The following is a 14,561-nucleotide window of genomic DNA, read 5'->3' as shown; positions in this document are numbered from 1 at the left end:
TATATATATATATATATATATATATATATATATATATATATATATATTTTGTTGGTATTTTCGACGGTCAAGGTCCTTGGTAATGCTACATTTACTTTATGCTAGTCCATGCATTTGGAAAAGTACAACAAAAATTTGATTGTCGTGCGCTATTGGGGAGCCAAGGTCTTAGATAAGTTCAAATTGCGTGTCTTAGTTCCTTGGCTCTCAATAATGTTTAATAATTTTTTTTTTTTTGTCTTCCTCACTTATTTTTGATTTCACTCTTTAACCAATATGTATTTTTTCATCTCCCACATGATTTGTTCTAATCTCCATCTCTTAATCTTTTCTTTTTATTTTTTATTTTATTTTATTTTATTTTTATCATTTTCAGTTTGACTACTATGAACATTTTTATTTAACCATCTTTTATTTGTCATACCTTGTATTGCTTACTTACTCGTTTGACTATTTTTAATTTTTTTTTACCAAAGCTCAAGCTAGTTACACTACCACTATAGTTGTTATTGGAATAGTCGTCAGAACTACCACTTGCAGCCACCGACACATTAGTCACAACCATAACTTTAAATATTTTGTTTAAAATAAAATAACATTACCGAAAACTTTATCCGCTGAAATATCACGTGTCATTTTGACAACCACATGACCTCCGATACTTTTAGACGTTCATAAGACTATAGAAATTATCAGATGCCTTTTTAAAATGGCCTCCAAAAATAATTCCCGGCATACTAATAACCGAGAGTCACGTGGCCCTCGTAACGTCGCCAAAAAATGACATTACTCACAATTATTTTTTACATTTTGTTTTTAGATAATGTTATGTTTTTTTATAATGATATTTTTAACCCAATATTGCTTAATTTTCAAAGACAACTTTAAATCTCCTCTCAACTTATTGTCTAACACTCAACAAGTTTTTGGTCAATCTCAAGTACATAACATCAAAAATTAATTTTGTAGTAGTGCAACTTCCACACACGATTATGAATTGAATAGGAATGTATTCTTTTTTATGTTAAACAACTTCATATAATAATGGATGGGCCAATTAACATCTTCAAGTTCAAACTATACATGAGAGATTGATTATATACAATTTATGACTCCATGAATGCATAAATCTTTGATTGCTAAAAAAGTCAAGCTAACTACCTCAGTGTCTGATAATTGATATTATATACAACAAGTAATTGATGCACAGTGTGAGTGTGTGTATTATAAATCTCGAATTATGGAGTTTGGTTCCTACTAAAAAAATATATTTTGTGGTAGTGATACTATAACCATCATGAGAAAAGCATCCTATACTATATATATATATATATATATATTAATATTGTCCTATACTTCAACATGCCAACAAACAATCCTTGTATCAATTATAAACCATACCAAATAAATTACAAAATCCATTCTGATTGTTATATTGTTTTTTCAGTCAATTATTTTATTGTTAAGACTTAGGGTTAATTAGAGTAAAATTAAAATTAAAATTAGCCACCGTTTAAAATAATTTATACCAATCAAATAACCATATAGATAATAATTTGATGATATTAATTATTATAACATGGCTTTGATCATTTACCCTCCTGGCCCCCCAAGGTTTTGGGCTTGGGAAATAATATGTTTGTGATCCTGAATATTTTTGTCCAACGAAATGCATAAATTTTTTAGACGAAAAATGGAAATGCAAATTTGGATCTACGAAAATACATTTGGTTACCAATTGTACGATTTATATAGCATGAGATACATCTCCATTAAAAAAGTATATTGAAATAAAAAATCAATTTAATAATCTTTTGGGATACTACTTTTATTTATAAAGAAAGGGATGTATCATGTTTCACTTAATGGTATATGATATCAAAATTAACTTAAAAGAAAAATAGAATTGAAATTTGTAGTTAGGTTGCTTTAATCTTTAACATATAACTTAATGGCTTTTCACCTTAGTTGTTAAGAATTATGGTTGAGTCAAAGAAAGAGAGAAATAATTAAAGAGAACAATAAACTTGAAATAATTATATGAAGAATTGTTTTTTACAATTAGAGTATGATGCACTTTTATATACTGCTATCAATGTAACTAACCTAACAACTTCTATTTAACCATAAGTAATTTTAACTATCTTTAATATTAATATTGATAAATAATATGTTAGTATATATTATATTTAATTATAAAAAATAAATATGTGTATTAGTTTTAATGTCTTATGTTTTGAACATTAGTACTATCGAGTTGTTTTTATTGGAGTGGGTTCGTTCGGAATTTGATTTTTAATATATCACATTATGGAAGTATAATATCTATCTTTAAATTCAATTTCTTTTAGTAGCTTTATTAGTGTGAATTTAGAGAATATATGTAAAACCTACAAAGGCGTGACATTATTGAGAAAGAAAGAAGTTTTTGAGCTAACTTTAGATATCTTCAAGCAAGACAAGACGATAAGATAGAAATTCGAATACATTTAAAGAGAAAGCCGAAATATAAGAAAAGGTGGATAAAATACTCTTCAATTTTCATAACACAATTATTTAGCCTATAAGTGTTAACTTAATTGATAAATGTCAATATTATTAAATTAAATGTATTCTTGCAATTTCGAACTCTAAATTTTATAAGAAAAAAAAAACAATTCTATGCAAGGCAAAACACAAATGTATATAATTTGTTTGAGTGTGTTGTGACAAATGGATATTTATCCAATTACCACATTGAGTAGTATAGAAAATAAAAAATTGATGAATATTATAAGATAAAATATAATTTGTGGTCCTTTAAATGACTTAATAGTATAAGATTAATTGTTTAAGCTTTCTGTAATAAGTTAGTTGTACTTTTATGCTTGTAAAAATTTGTAAGTCGAGTGATAAAACATTGAATTGTAAAATTGTGGAGATAAATATAGAATATCGAACCAAATTAAATTATGATTTTCTTTACTTGGGTAAATGGGGTTCCTATTATGCAAAAATAGATAACATGTGTATGGCAACAAGTTGTCTATCTTTATTTATTTATTTTATTTATAAATCAAGTTGCCAATCTTATCATCCATGTCAAGGAATATTTTAATAATAAATTGAATGATCTAAATTTTTAATCTATATATTTTCAAACTTTTGCTACCCAAAATGAACCACGTGATTGCTATGGTTGGTATTAAGGTTTTTAGAGAGTGGTCCATTAGTTCTTTTCTTTAACCTTAATTAGCCTATAGGTTTTTTTTTTCAATGAATTATTTTCTTCTCATTTCTGCAAGATGGAAAGGTGGAAATTAAATTATATTAATATTCTTTCCAATCGAACTCATATCATATGTGGACTTTTTAATTGTAAGGGAATTAATTTTGATTTTTGGGAAAAGAAAAAATGGTATTGAAATTAATTTTTTGGTCTTTCTTTGTGTTAATTGTAAGGGAATTAGATTAATAAATATGATGATTAACTCTTGTTGAAACTAACCCCTAAACTCAATTATGATGTCCACAAATGAATACCTTTACAAAACCAAATGCAACTAACTAATTATTATTTTCTCTAATTTAAAATAATTTGCACATAACTAGAGATTCAATGCTCATCAATACTCATCAATACTCATGTTCTTTCTGTTTTATATATCTTTTCCTAATTCATTTGCTTTAGGCAATTTGCATGGTGCTAAATGATACCGTGCACACACATAGTTTCTCATTATTATTACACGGACTTAAATGAAATTTAAATTTATAATATATTATGTATATATTTAAATCAACAGTGAGTTTATTAAAATTATGATTGTTTAAACTCTAAAGTGTAATTTTTATCGAAATTGCGATAGTTTATCATAATTCTATCATTTCGACCTCAAATCAAAATATAGTATAAAAAGTGATCATGCGTATAAATTAGTTTTATACCGATATTTAATAATTAAGTATATATTTGACAATTATTTATAAGTTCGATTGCTTTCATGAACAGCAAGTTCAACGACTAAATGGAGTGTTGTGAAATCTAAACATTGATTAATTTATTAAGTGGGTTATAATAAATTCATACACCTTTTCACTCATGCAATGTATGCATATAAAAGTAAAATTTTCAAAATTAAAGAATGTTCTAAGCACTGGTCAATTTTTTTTTGATTTTTCTATCGGAAAATATAAAATTCATTAGTCTCTGTAACAAAAATTAATATTTTTTAGTTCATTTAAAAATATCATACAAACAGTTTTAGTCGTTGTTTAAATGTCAACATATATTTTTTAATGTCTTTTTTTATATACATATTAACAACATTATAAAAAAAAAATCTCTACAAAAAATGAGTTATTAGATTTATGACCTTTGAAAAATTCATATCAAATTTATTTCACGTTGATAAAATTTTAAATTTTTGTGGACAAATTTTTTATAATATTTTAAATAAAACAATTCAAAAATTTAAAATTCAAAGACAATTAAACATATTTAATTTTTTAAAGACTATAACTATTTATATGATAATTTTGTAAAAATTAAAAAATGTAATTTTTTTAAAGAGATTAAAAATAAAATTTTATAAAAATTAAAAACTTATATTGTTATTTGAAAATTGATGTAGTAGTTTTTTTTAGTTAGAAAATTCATTTAGTTAACATTGGGTTAATTCCCTGAAAAACACTTGGATTAGTATTATTTATTTCTTCCTATTGATTAGTAGCATGTGGAAGTGAGGAAATATAGGAGACAATGGATTCTTGGATAGTGTGTGAGCCATTCAATTAAATTATTCAGCATTGCACAAGCTCTTTTTATTCGTCAAAAAAGTGACTTGTCATCTAGCTAAACAAGTCATGGACTAATTTTTGTTCTTATTTTCAATTTTACTTTTGTTTTAAAGAAGCAACATCACCTTTTGAAAGTTAATGAAATACCTACAATTTTGAAAGAAAGAAAAGGTTCACATGTCAACGGATATTTAGGGGTGTAAGACGTTCTTATTTTCAATTTCACTTTTGTTTTAAAGGAGCAACACTATCTTTTGAAAGTTAATGTAATACTTACAATTTTGCAGAAAAAAAAAAGACTAAATAGAAGAAGAAAAAGAAACCCAATTGTCGGGATATTTAGGGGTGTAAGAAATAGATCAATGATAAAATAAATTTGTAGATTTGATCTAACCGATCAAGTTGATCGTGTGAGAATTAATTAAATCATAGATAGAAAAGATTTTTATGGTACAATTACGATTCTATCTTATTTGAAAGATTTGCACAAAATATTTAATTTTATACAAAAAAAAAATATATAATGTTAAACGTTAAAGTCATCTAGTACAATAATAACACTACAACATTTTAAATTTTAGACAACACTTTTTATAACAACGATTAATAACTGTTCTTATAACATGAACTAAACATTTGCCAAACTTATTTTTTTCTTCTAAATCATTGTTTAGTGTAAAGATTAATCAATGAATTAATTATAGTAAGTGCTTCCTTAATCTATCAAAATAATTATTTTTCCTTCTTTAACTTCTTTCTCTCCCCTTTCATTATTATTTGCCTCAAATATGACTCAATCATAGTGATAAGTTGAGGAAATTGTACTCTTCAGCCCAAGGAAAGTGCAACAAGAAAGTAAAATTAAGTCCCTTAACAAAGTGATATACTTAGGAAAAGTTTCACAAGTTATGAGAGATCAATCATATCTAATTCATTTAATAGCAAAGGAATGAAAGGCCTTGCTTTTGTTTTAATCTAAGCCCCATCAAAGGATCACTTGGATCTAGGTTTTGTGCATTTGCAACCTAGTGACTATTGTAGTCATGCTTTTCAAGACTAATCTATCAAAAGATTAAAATTTAAACACTAACATTAGATTACAAAATAATTAAAATACATATAGTAAAATTGAATAGTCCAATCTTAGTCGACTGTCTCACGAATGGTAATCATGTATAGTGGCACATACTAGAATTGCATGCTGTCAAAACTACATATAATCTTAAAGTCAGAAGTTTGCTGATTATCTGATCTTAATCACACAGTCTAAATTTAAAGTTCACAACGTTTTAAATAATACCACTTTAAATTTAAATCGTTAATCAAAATCGGATGACTAAAAAACTCTGATTCTATAACGACCTATATTTTAGATCACAAAAAATGTAAATCCCAGCTACTTATACCAAAAGATGGAAAGTAGTGGGTGACCCTACAAGGAAGGAACATTTTCCTAACCCGTGATTGATGGTGGGGAGTGGGGGAATTACATTTCCACATGGAATTCTTAGGTTTAACTCACTCCTCAAGGTTTGATCATACCATGACTAGTTTTGGAGGGAACAAGCTAGAACATGGATTACTTACCCCACACACACCCATGTGCTTACTTTTTCTTTAGTCACTCTCAAGCTTCAACTAATAATGACCAAATTTTTCAAAAGCAAATATAGTCAAAATTAGCCACACCAACAAAGTGGGATTTACATTCTTTGTATTAATTCTCGCGGTCATGATTTAAGTTCTTAAATAAATATCGAAATATTAGTCTTTAATATAAATTTATAACCTCGATTTGGTTAATTTTTAATATGAATTATTGAATCTAATTTCATTAAACATATTTAATTCAAATGAGAAGTGACAAAATATATTTTTAAATGTTTTATGTTTAATTATATTGAACACATATTCTCTTCTTCCGTTTATTTTGAAAAGAGAACAAACTAAATTAAAAAGAGATTTTGCTCCAATAACTACCTAAAGTTTAAATCAAATACAAAAATTTATCAATTTTATCTCTCTTACAAACCTGTCCAACTAATCACAATAGTATAATATGATTTAAACAAAAAATTCATTGCTAATTTATAGCTTAAATAATATTCGGTTCATTTCTTTTTATATGTTGTTAAGATTTTTTTTGTTCCTTTACATTTGACATTTTCAAAATTCAAAGTAATATTAACTATTTGATGTGATAAAATTATCTCTAATTATTTATTGAAGAGAAAAAACTATGAAGTGAGATAATAAATAATTATTACATTACAATTAAAAAACTAATAATTTTATAAAAAGTAATAAAACTTATTATTTTCGTTGGAATGTGTAAATAACTAAAAACTGACAATTAGAAAGGAATAAAGATAGTATGACACTTAGTTGTGTGTTTTTCCCTCACTACATGGAGTGTGGGTCCCACACTTGGACGGGTTGAGAAAACGTAAATTGGGGGCTAATTCCCTCACTAACTTACTTATTTTGATACTAGTTATTTTTGTTTAACTAAAATAATATTTATTTATTTAAATTAAGAGAATATATCGATTAAAAATAATATAAATATTAATTCATTAAAAATCGAAAAGGATGAATATTTTAATTTTTTTTTACAGTATTCGAGTTAATAATATAAAATGATAAAATATCTATAAATTTAACAAAATTAAAGTGATTGAAATATTTATTTATTTGGATTTGCAAGATTGACAATGCGAATGAAATAAACAATGAACACTATAACAAGACATGAAAATCAAACGTTGCACTAAGTCGACGAGTTAACAGAAAACATGAAGAGAAGATACGTTTATGTGAAAATCACTTATTTAAATAAAATATAAAGGAAAGTATGATGTAAATGGATGATTTCAAACAAAAAATTAATAAGAGAAATCCAGAAAATAAAAGTTGTGGTCACTTATTTTAGTACTAGTTATTGAAACATGTTTTTATCCCATTGAAAATTAAGTACTGATCCCACTAAATATTTTTGAATATATTTTTATTTGTAAATAGAATGATAAATACCACTTAAACCTCACACACAATTGCGATGTTCGAATTTGAATATAAAAAATATGACATTGAATTAAGTCTTACGTATTATTGAATAATTTTATTTAATAATTAGTTGAATGAACATTTAAAGAAAAAAATATTTAATATTGTTAAAAAAGCATACAACAATTTCAAAATACTAAAAACACATAGAGAAAGTTAATTAGTAGGTGCATAGAGATCTTTAATTTTTTAGATATAAAATAGTATAGTCTATGTAGTCTCCAAGCTAATTATGTTATTATTTGATCACTTTTATATTGATATATTTTTTATATATAAACATTTATAATATATAGTTTTGTACCCACTAATTAAAATATTTAGACCAGTCCTTATCACACAAAGTCTATGGCACTCATATACTTAACCACTTTCTTTTCACTTTTTTCTTTACCATCCCCCAACACCCTCTTTAACCTTTATATATACACACCCCTCTTCTCCAAGTTAAAGGCCAAAACATAACACACACATTCCTTAAACTTAGAAACTATGGATTGGTACTCATGGCTTTCAAAAACAAACCTTGATCCATCTCTTGTGTATGAGTATGGCCTAACTTTTTCACACAATGAACTAGAAGAAGAAGACATAGTTTACTTCAACCATGAATTTCTCCAAAGCATGGGAATCTCCATAGCCAAACATAGGCTAGAAATTCTCAAACTTTCAAGAAAAGAAAAAGGTAATAAGAGGCAACAAAGACCAATGGCAAAACTCATAGTAGCAATCAAAAGGACAAAAAGGTCATTAGCTAACTACATAAGGAGAACATTGGTTACATGTGAAGAATCAAATTCAGCACTTGTTGTTGTTCCAACATCAAGGGCTAGCAATTATTATGGAACAACAAGATCATGGAAGAGGAGTAATAAGAAAATGAAAGTGGCTAAACAAGAGAGGTTATTGCTTACAAATGGAAGTCCTAGTCCTACAATTATGCCTGCTCTTGCTCTTGATAGTTTTTCTAGTCCTATGGTGTATCATTTTCATGAGGGAAAGATTAAAAGAGATGGTGATGATGATGATAATGGTTATTGGTCAGCTGCTGTTGAAGATATTAGGTGGGATACTATGTTCCATGATCTAAAGCCAAATTAATATTTTTTATTTTCCTTATTTTTTATTAATTTTTTTCTTTTGGGGTTAATTATTTCAACCCCAAATTTTTAGTGGGTGTTTGAAACTTCAACATATAGTCAATTAACTTGACGAAAGAGAAGAAACTTCAAATTGGCTTTGAAGTTTATGTGATTGACGTGTCTGGTGATACGGATTCACCGCAAATTCAGACATGTTATATATTAGTTGGTGAAAGATCTGTTTTTTAGATTCTTCCACCAAATAAATTTAGAGTCTTTTTTTTCTACTTTTCACATCCATTTTCTAAATTTAAAAAAACACAATTATTTTATTTTATTTTATTTTATTTTATTTAAATATACTTTTGAATTCATGTGTATTTTCTAGAAAAGTTGGGGGAAGAAACTCTCTAGATTTGAATATGCTTTTGTTTGCTTTTTGTTTTTTGTTTTTTTCATTAGTGGTGTGTGGGGTCATTGGAATGGGTAACTACTTTAGCACTTATCTGTTTGAGTAATGAAGTTGTCTACTTTAGCTTTTGCATGAATGTGTCTTTTAGCTTTGATAGGGGAATTTTGGAATTAGATTAGCTTCTTTGTGGGGAGAGAATGATTGATGTAGCTTACTTCCTTATAGCAAATGTTTTGGGTCTAATTAACCTGAGTTTTATGTATTGTACTATCTTATGGTTTTTTTTTGACAATATACACATTGACAAAATATATTTAATATTTAAATAATGCCCTTGCCTTGCCATTCTTATGTTTGAATTCTTCAATGGACCTTTCTTCCAATTGATTTTTTATTTTATTTTAGAGATTCTAAATTGAGTAGTGATGTGTTAAAAATGGAGACAATTCGCATTTATGAATTATGTATTTGTTCTAATTGTATGATAGTATCAAATTTATGAATTATGTATTTGTTCGAATTATAAGATAGTGTCAAATTTTAACCTAAACTTGTATTAGGTTACCATCTGATATCTTAGATTGTCCTCCGAAGTCAAGCCTGACAAATTTATATGTGTTAAAAGATTCATGTTGAATACTAGTGATATGAACTAACTTCTAATGTTGAATTAGACCTAAACTTGAATTGTAACTCGGTAATAATAGAACTCTGAAACACTCAACATGCAAAAACAGGGGATGAAACTGCCCCACACATGTGGCAACTGATAGAATTATGTTCATTTATTTATCTCAAAGTGGTGACCATATATTCTGATTTTGTGAGATATTATTGTTGGCACTTTAGCAACACAACACAACTAAGCTCGCTTTGTTTAGAATTAGAAACACTATGAATGGAACACTGAGGACCCCATTTTTTTTCTTGAAATTATTAGTCTAGCAGATACTTTTTTCTCCACAATATCATTATGTTTAACCTGCAAATTTATCTTAGAGCTCCAAATCCAAATTTTATCCCTAAAAAACAAGATTACTTTTTACTGAACTTTTATGAGGTTAATTTGGAGGATTATGGTTCTAACCTAAATTTTGAGGTTTAGAATTGAATTTGTTTTATTTTTCTAAAAAAAGCCAAACTTAACAAAACAACTGGACAAATTCATAAATTTATTTGGTGACAGACCAAAAGCAAGGAAACAGACTGTATGGGTTTGCCAACAGCACACATGATAACATAGGTAAATCATACATCTACAAACACAGTTCTCTACTAAGGTAACATATCAAGTAGATTACACAATCTTTTAGGAAATATAAAAAAACTAAATTACAGTATAAATATTTAAAACTTCAATTACATAAAAAATAGTTTAATAATTTAAAAAAAAAATCTCATTTGGTTTAATATTACTTAAAACAAACTGTTGATGAAACTAACTGAAGAAACTAATAATTTTCTATTAAATTGATTTAATTTAACTTGAAAACTCGAAATATATATCAGTATAAAAAGGACAAACTATGTTGCAAAAAGAGAGCATAACATGATTTTATAAAATCTAAGAATGATTCAGATTTTATAAATAGGGTAGATAAACGATTATGCATCATATAAGTCTACCAAAACAGGCCAACCATGACCCACCTTTATAAATGTAATAACTTATCACAATGTATATATAAAGATTTAAAAACACTTCATAAGTAGGTTTTTATGAGTTGGAATCTGCTCCATTTCTCAAGAAATAAATGACTCTTAAATAAATAGAGAAAGACACAGAAATTTAAATGATAAACAAAATTGATAATAAATCATCTCTCCCCTTTGTCTTTCTCTTAATTAAGTCCTCTATTTCTTTTTAAGAAATGAAGACAATTCCAACTTGTTTTTACTTACATCCAATAAATAACTGCTCATAAAAAAAAAGCATAAAGTTTTGAAACCTCCTTGGGCATAGAAAGGCAAGAATCATTCATGCAGCCAAACAATCCTCCCAAGTTCCATATTTAGAGCTGAAGGTTCCTCCACCAAATTGTTGCGCATAATCAGAAACAGCGCCGCGAGCAGAACTATCCCAAGTCTTTGCTATATCCTTAACGGAAAAAGGTTGTGACACACTACGTAAGGCTACGCTGAACTTTAACTTTGCTTTCTCTGTAAGATCTGCATTCCCCTTACTGAAATAACAGATAATTACACTTTGCATTAGAAACATTTCTCAACAAATTTAAGATACGGGTGACAAGTGATATATATGCATTGTGTAGATCACCGCTATTTGGAAAAGAAAATCTAAAACATTTCAGTTTCAAAATTCGAACAGAAAATCATAGATGCCAACATTCCAGATTCAAAATTAGCACGTCAAAGCATGAATGCTCAGTTTTTAACTATGAAAGTGGAGAAACTGTTTCTAGGTTTGAACCTATGACCTCTAGGTCACGAAGCAACAACTTTACCGTTAAAGGAAACTATCATCAAACAAAAGCTGAATTGATGGCATTCAAAACTGCAAGCTTAAATATTGGGGAAAAAATCAGCAAATAATATGATCATATGCGACAACAAAAATTCTGTGCATAAGTTCCAATGTCATTATGTATGCATAATCTTAAGAGTGAGTGGCTTAACAACTGACTAGGGAAGTAACTAACTTTACCCAACATTAAGAGGTACCCTTCAGGCCCAGTTTGATTAGAAGGGAGTTAAAAATTCAGGGACGAGTTTCTATATAATTTCACATGAAATTAAAAAATCCAAGAATTTTTACCTTTATTTTTGACTCCATACAAACATACATCAATCTTGTATACTATATTGAGTCTGATATAATATAGCCATACAAACACTCTATGCATAAAATAACTTAAGCTAAAGTCATAATTATCTTCTATGGAATGTAAATATGTTTCACATCTTTTGATGAAAGCAAACAAAGCACATATGTGCCATGGTCATTGAAGATTTAAAGAGAATACACAACTTCTTTTCAAAACAATTAAAACACAAGATGCCAAAATGTTTCGTTATCTCACCAGGATTCAACCGGAAGCTTGTCTAGGAATATGGGAGAACAATTAGGATAATTTTGAGGGACCAGCAAACGCAGGGGCTGAATAGGTGACTGTAAGGTGATAAAACACAAATAAGGCTAACAAAACAAATAAAATAATAAAAATAAAATAAAAGGTTTAAAAGTTGTTTCAATTGTGAAATTTTAAAGATGGGCTGAGAGCATAGTGACACCTGTAGTGAAGCATAGTGACATTTTAAAGATGGGCTGAGAGCCACAGGAATGAAAGAACATTTGACGATGGTCCCTTCTGCACCTTCGGCAGCAGTAACAGAAGCTATAGTTGGATCAACATCCTCATCACATATGTCTACTACTGTGTCAATAAGTCGGCAATTAATTTGCCGTATTTCTTCCAAAAGGGCATGACTAACCTGCCGCACAACTCGCATAAAGTCTATAGTCAGAGCCAAAGACCAAAACATCAGATCAGTTATTAAACACTAATTTAAGAGAAAACGTGGAACTACATAGTAGTTTGCTAGCAATGAATCAAGTGTGTAAAAATAATTACACTCTAATTAACCATTTTTTAATCAGTATCCAGATTGAATGAACGACCTCAAACTCTCCTATACGGATTTCCCCTTCGACAACAGAGCCATTACTCTGTTCACTCAAATGCTTATCAAACAGAAGGATCTCCCTCTTCCCTTACATCTTTCAATTTATTTTGTAGCTAATTCACTTTAATTAGCCAGCTAACTACGTTAACTGTCCCTAACTATTCTCTTCAGTCATGAAAGAATATAGAGAAACACTTGAATATTCATTTAGGAAGGGTTGTACATTAAAAGGGTGCAGAAGTGATGTAGATAACATGTAAAAAACGTGTCTATAATCCACACAAACCCATATAACGCACAATATCCAGCCAATGAACAAAGATCGTAGACAGGAAAAGATATTTTCATACCAATTATAAAATAAAATGTAACAGTTAAAAACATATAATTTAGTACCTCAGCCTTTGGCTTCGTGAAATTAGAGGATGCAGTTGACTTCTGTTGAGAAGCCTCTGAAGCAGAAAATTGATTGATACTATCATTCATGCTTCCAGCAGATGACACATTTTTTAAGGGTCTAGAACTGATGTAGCGCTTTATCTTCTTGGTTCCATTACTCCCATCTTGAGTAGTAAAATTTCTAGCCTGAAGACGACAATTAGTTATGGAAACCAAATCTTCACCAACAGCTGCTCTGGATCCATTACCTGGAGCTGATCCTGCTATCCTATCAGTCATGCTGACAACTGAACTAATATCATTGACAGCGGCACTTAATGTTTTAGTTGACATTGATTGCACCTGGAACCATCATTTAGACATAAAATTGTCATATATAATAACTCCAAACATGAGACAATAGAGTAATTAAGGAACCTTTTCTCTCTCTAACTTGTCACATCTAATAAAAAATTGCACGTAAAACAACTGATCGAGCTAGCATATGAACAGCTTGTTAGACTAACCGCTCTGACTAGGCGCTCAAGAGGCTGCTCTGCAGTTGACTTCCCAGAAGTAGCTGCTAAAGCATTACCATAAGCACCATCTGGGCCACTGAATTCTGCCAATAAAGGAGATGCTGATATCCCAGGAGTCCCAATGGCAAGGGATTGAGCTGGTGCTGCTGCACCCCCTGTATGTTGTCCAGCATTGGCTGCATTTGATGATGAAACACCAGGAATGGACTTGTCAGAATCTCCTAGCATAGGTGACGGAGCCATGGGAGGTGACGGGGTTGGGACAATAAAAGGTGAATTAGAAGATTGCAGAGGAGTTGCAACTTTTGTCAGCGACGGGAGATGAGTTTGTTGGTCAACTTGGGGAGATGAATGTTGCATAATTTGAGGAGACGCATCCTGAAGGAGTTGGGGTGAAGAACCCTGAAATGGACCCCCTTGTTTCAACTGTGGATGGGAATAAGCTGAGTTTTGACCTGATGTAAGATGTGGCTGAAATACCCCTGGTTTAACACTCATTCCTTGTCGCATTTTCATATCATTTATATCACTCATTTGGTTAACCTGAGGCATTTGATGTGTCTGCAGTTGTGCAGACAGCTGTTGCTTTGCTGGCTGGTGTAGCTGCTGCTGCTGCTGTAGGATTTGCTGCCTCTGCAACAATTGTCGCTGCTGATATTG

At 29.2% G+C, this 14,561-nt stretch overlaps 2 protein-coding genes across 2 annotated transcripts in view; one reads left to right on the top strand and one right to left on the bottom strand.

The window, feature by feature from the left end:
* The first annotated feature begins 8,243 nt into the window (after window positions 1-8,243).
* LOC101500679 (uncharacterized) lies at window positions 8,244-9,682 on the top strand. Its single transcript, XM_004506908.4, has one exon. It carries the CDS (start codon window positions 8,338-8,340, stop codon window positions 8,944-8,946), a length of 609 nt encoding a protein of 202 aa, XP_004506965.1. The 5' UTR covers window positions 8,244-8,337; the 3' UTR covers window positions 8,947-9,682.
* A 1,278-nt stretch (window positions 9,683-10,960) lies between these two features.
* Window positions 10,961-14,561, bottom strand: part of LOC101506124 (mediator of RNA polymerase II transcription subunit 15a-like) — a 13,033-nt gene continuing 9,432 nt past the window's right edge. Inside the window, exons 9-14 of the mRNA XM_073370547.1 lie at window positions 14,357-14,462; window positions 13,890-13,969; window positions 13,381-13,725; window positions 12,592-12,792; window positions 12,381-12,469; window positions 10,961-11,522 (exon numbers count right to left, since the gene is read on the bottom strand). Of these exons, the coding sequence (XP_073226648.1) occupies window positions 11,318-11,522; window positions 12,381-12,469; window positions 12,592-12,792; window positions 13,381-13,725; window positions 13,890-13,969; window positions 14,357-14,462 (1,026 nt within the window). The 3' untranslated portion in view covers window positions 10,961-11,317. The remainder of the gene's footprint in view (window positions 11,523-12,380; window positions 12,470-12,591; window positions 12,793-13,380; window positions 13,726-13,889; window positions 13,970-14,356; window positions 14,463-14,561) is intronic.

Source organism: Cicer arietinum, chromosome 6 (genome assembly GCF_000331145.2).
Source record: "Cicer arietinum cultivar CDC Frontier isolate Library 1 chromosome 6, Cicar.CDCFrontier_v2.0, whole genome shotgun sequence".
Lineage (NCBI taxonomy): Eukaryota > Viridiplantae > Streptophyta > Magnoliopsida > Fabales > Fabaceae > Cicer > Cicer arietinum.
Note: the sequence above shows the minus strand (reverse complement) of the source record. Positions and strands in the feature narration are given on the sequence as shown.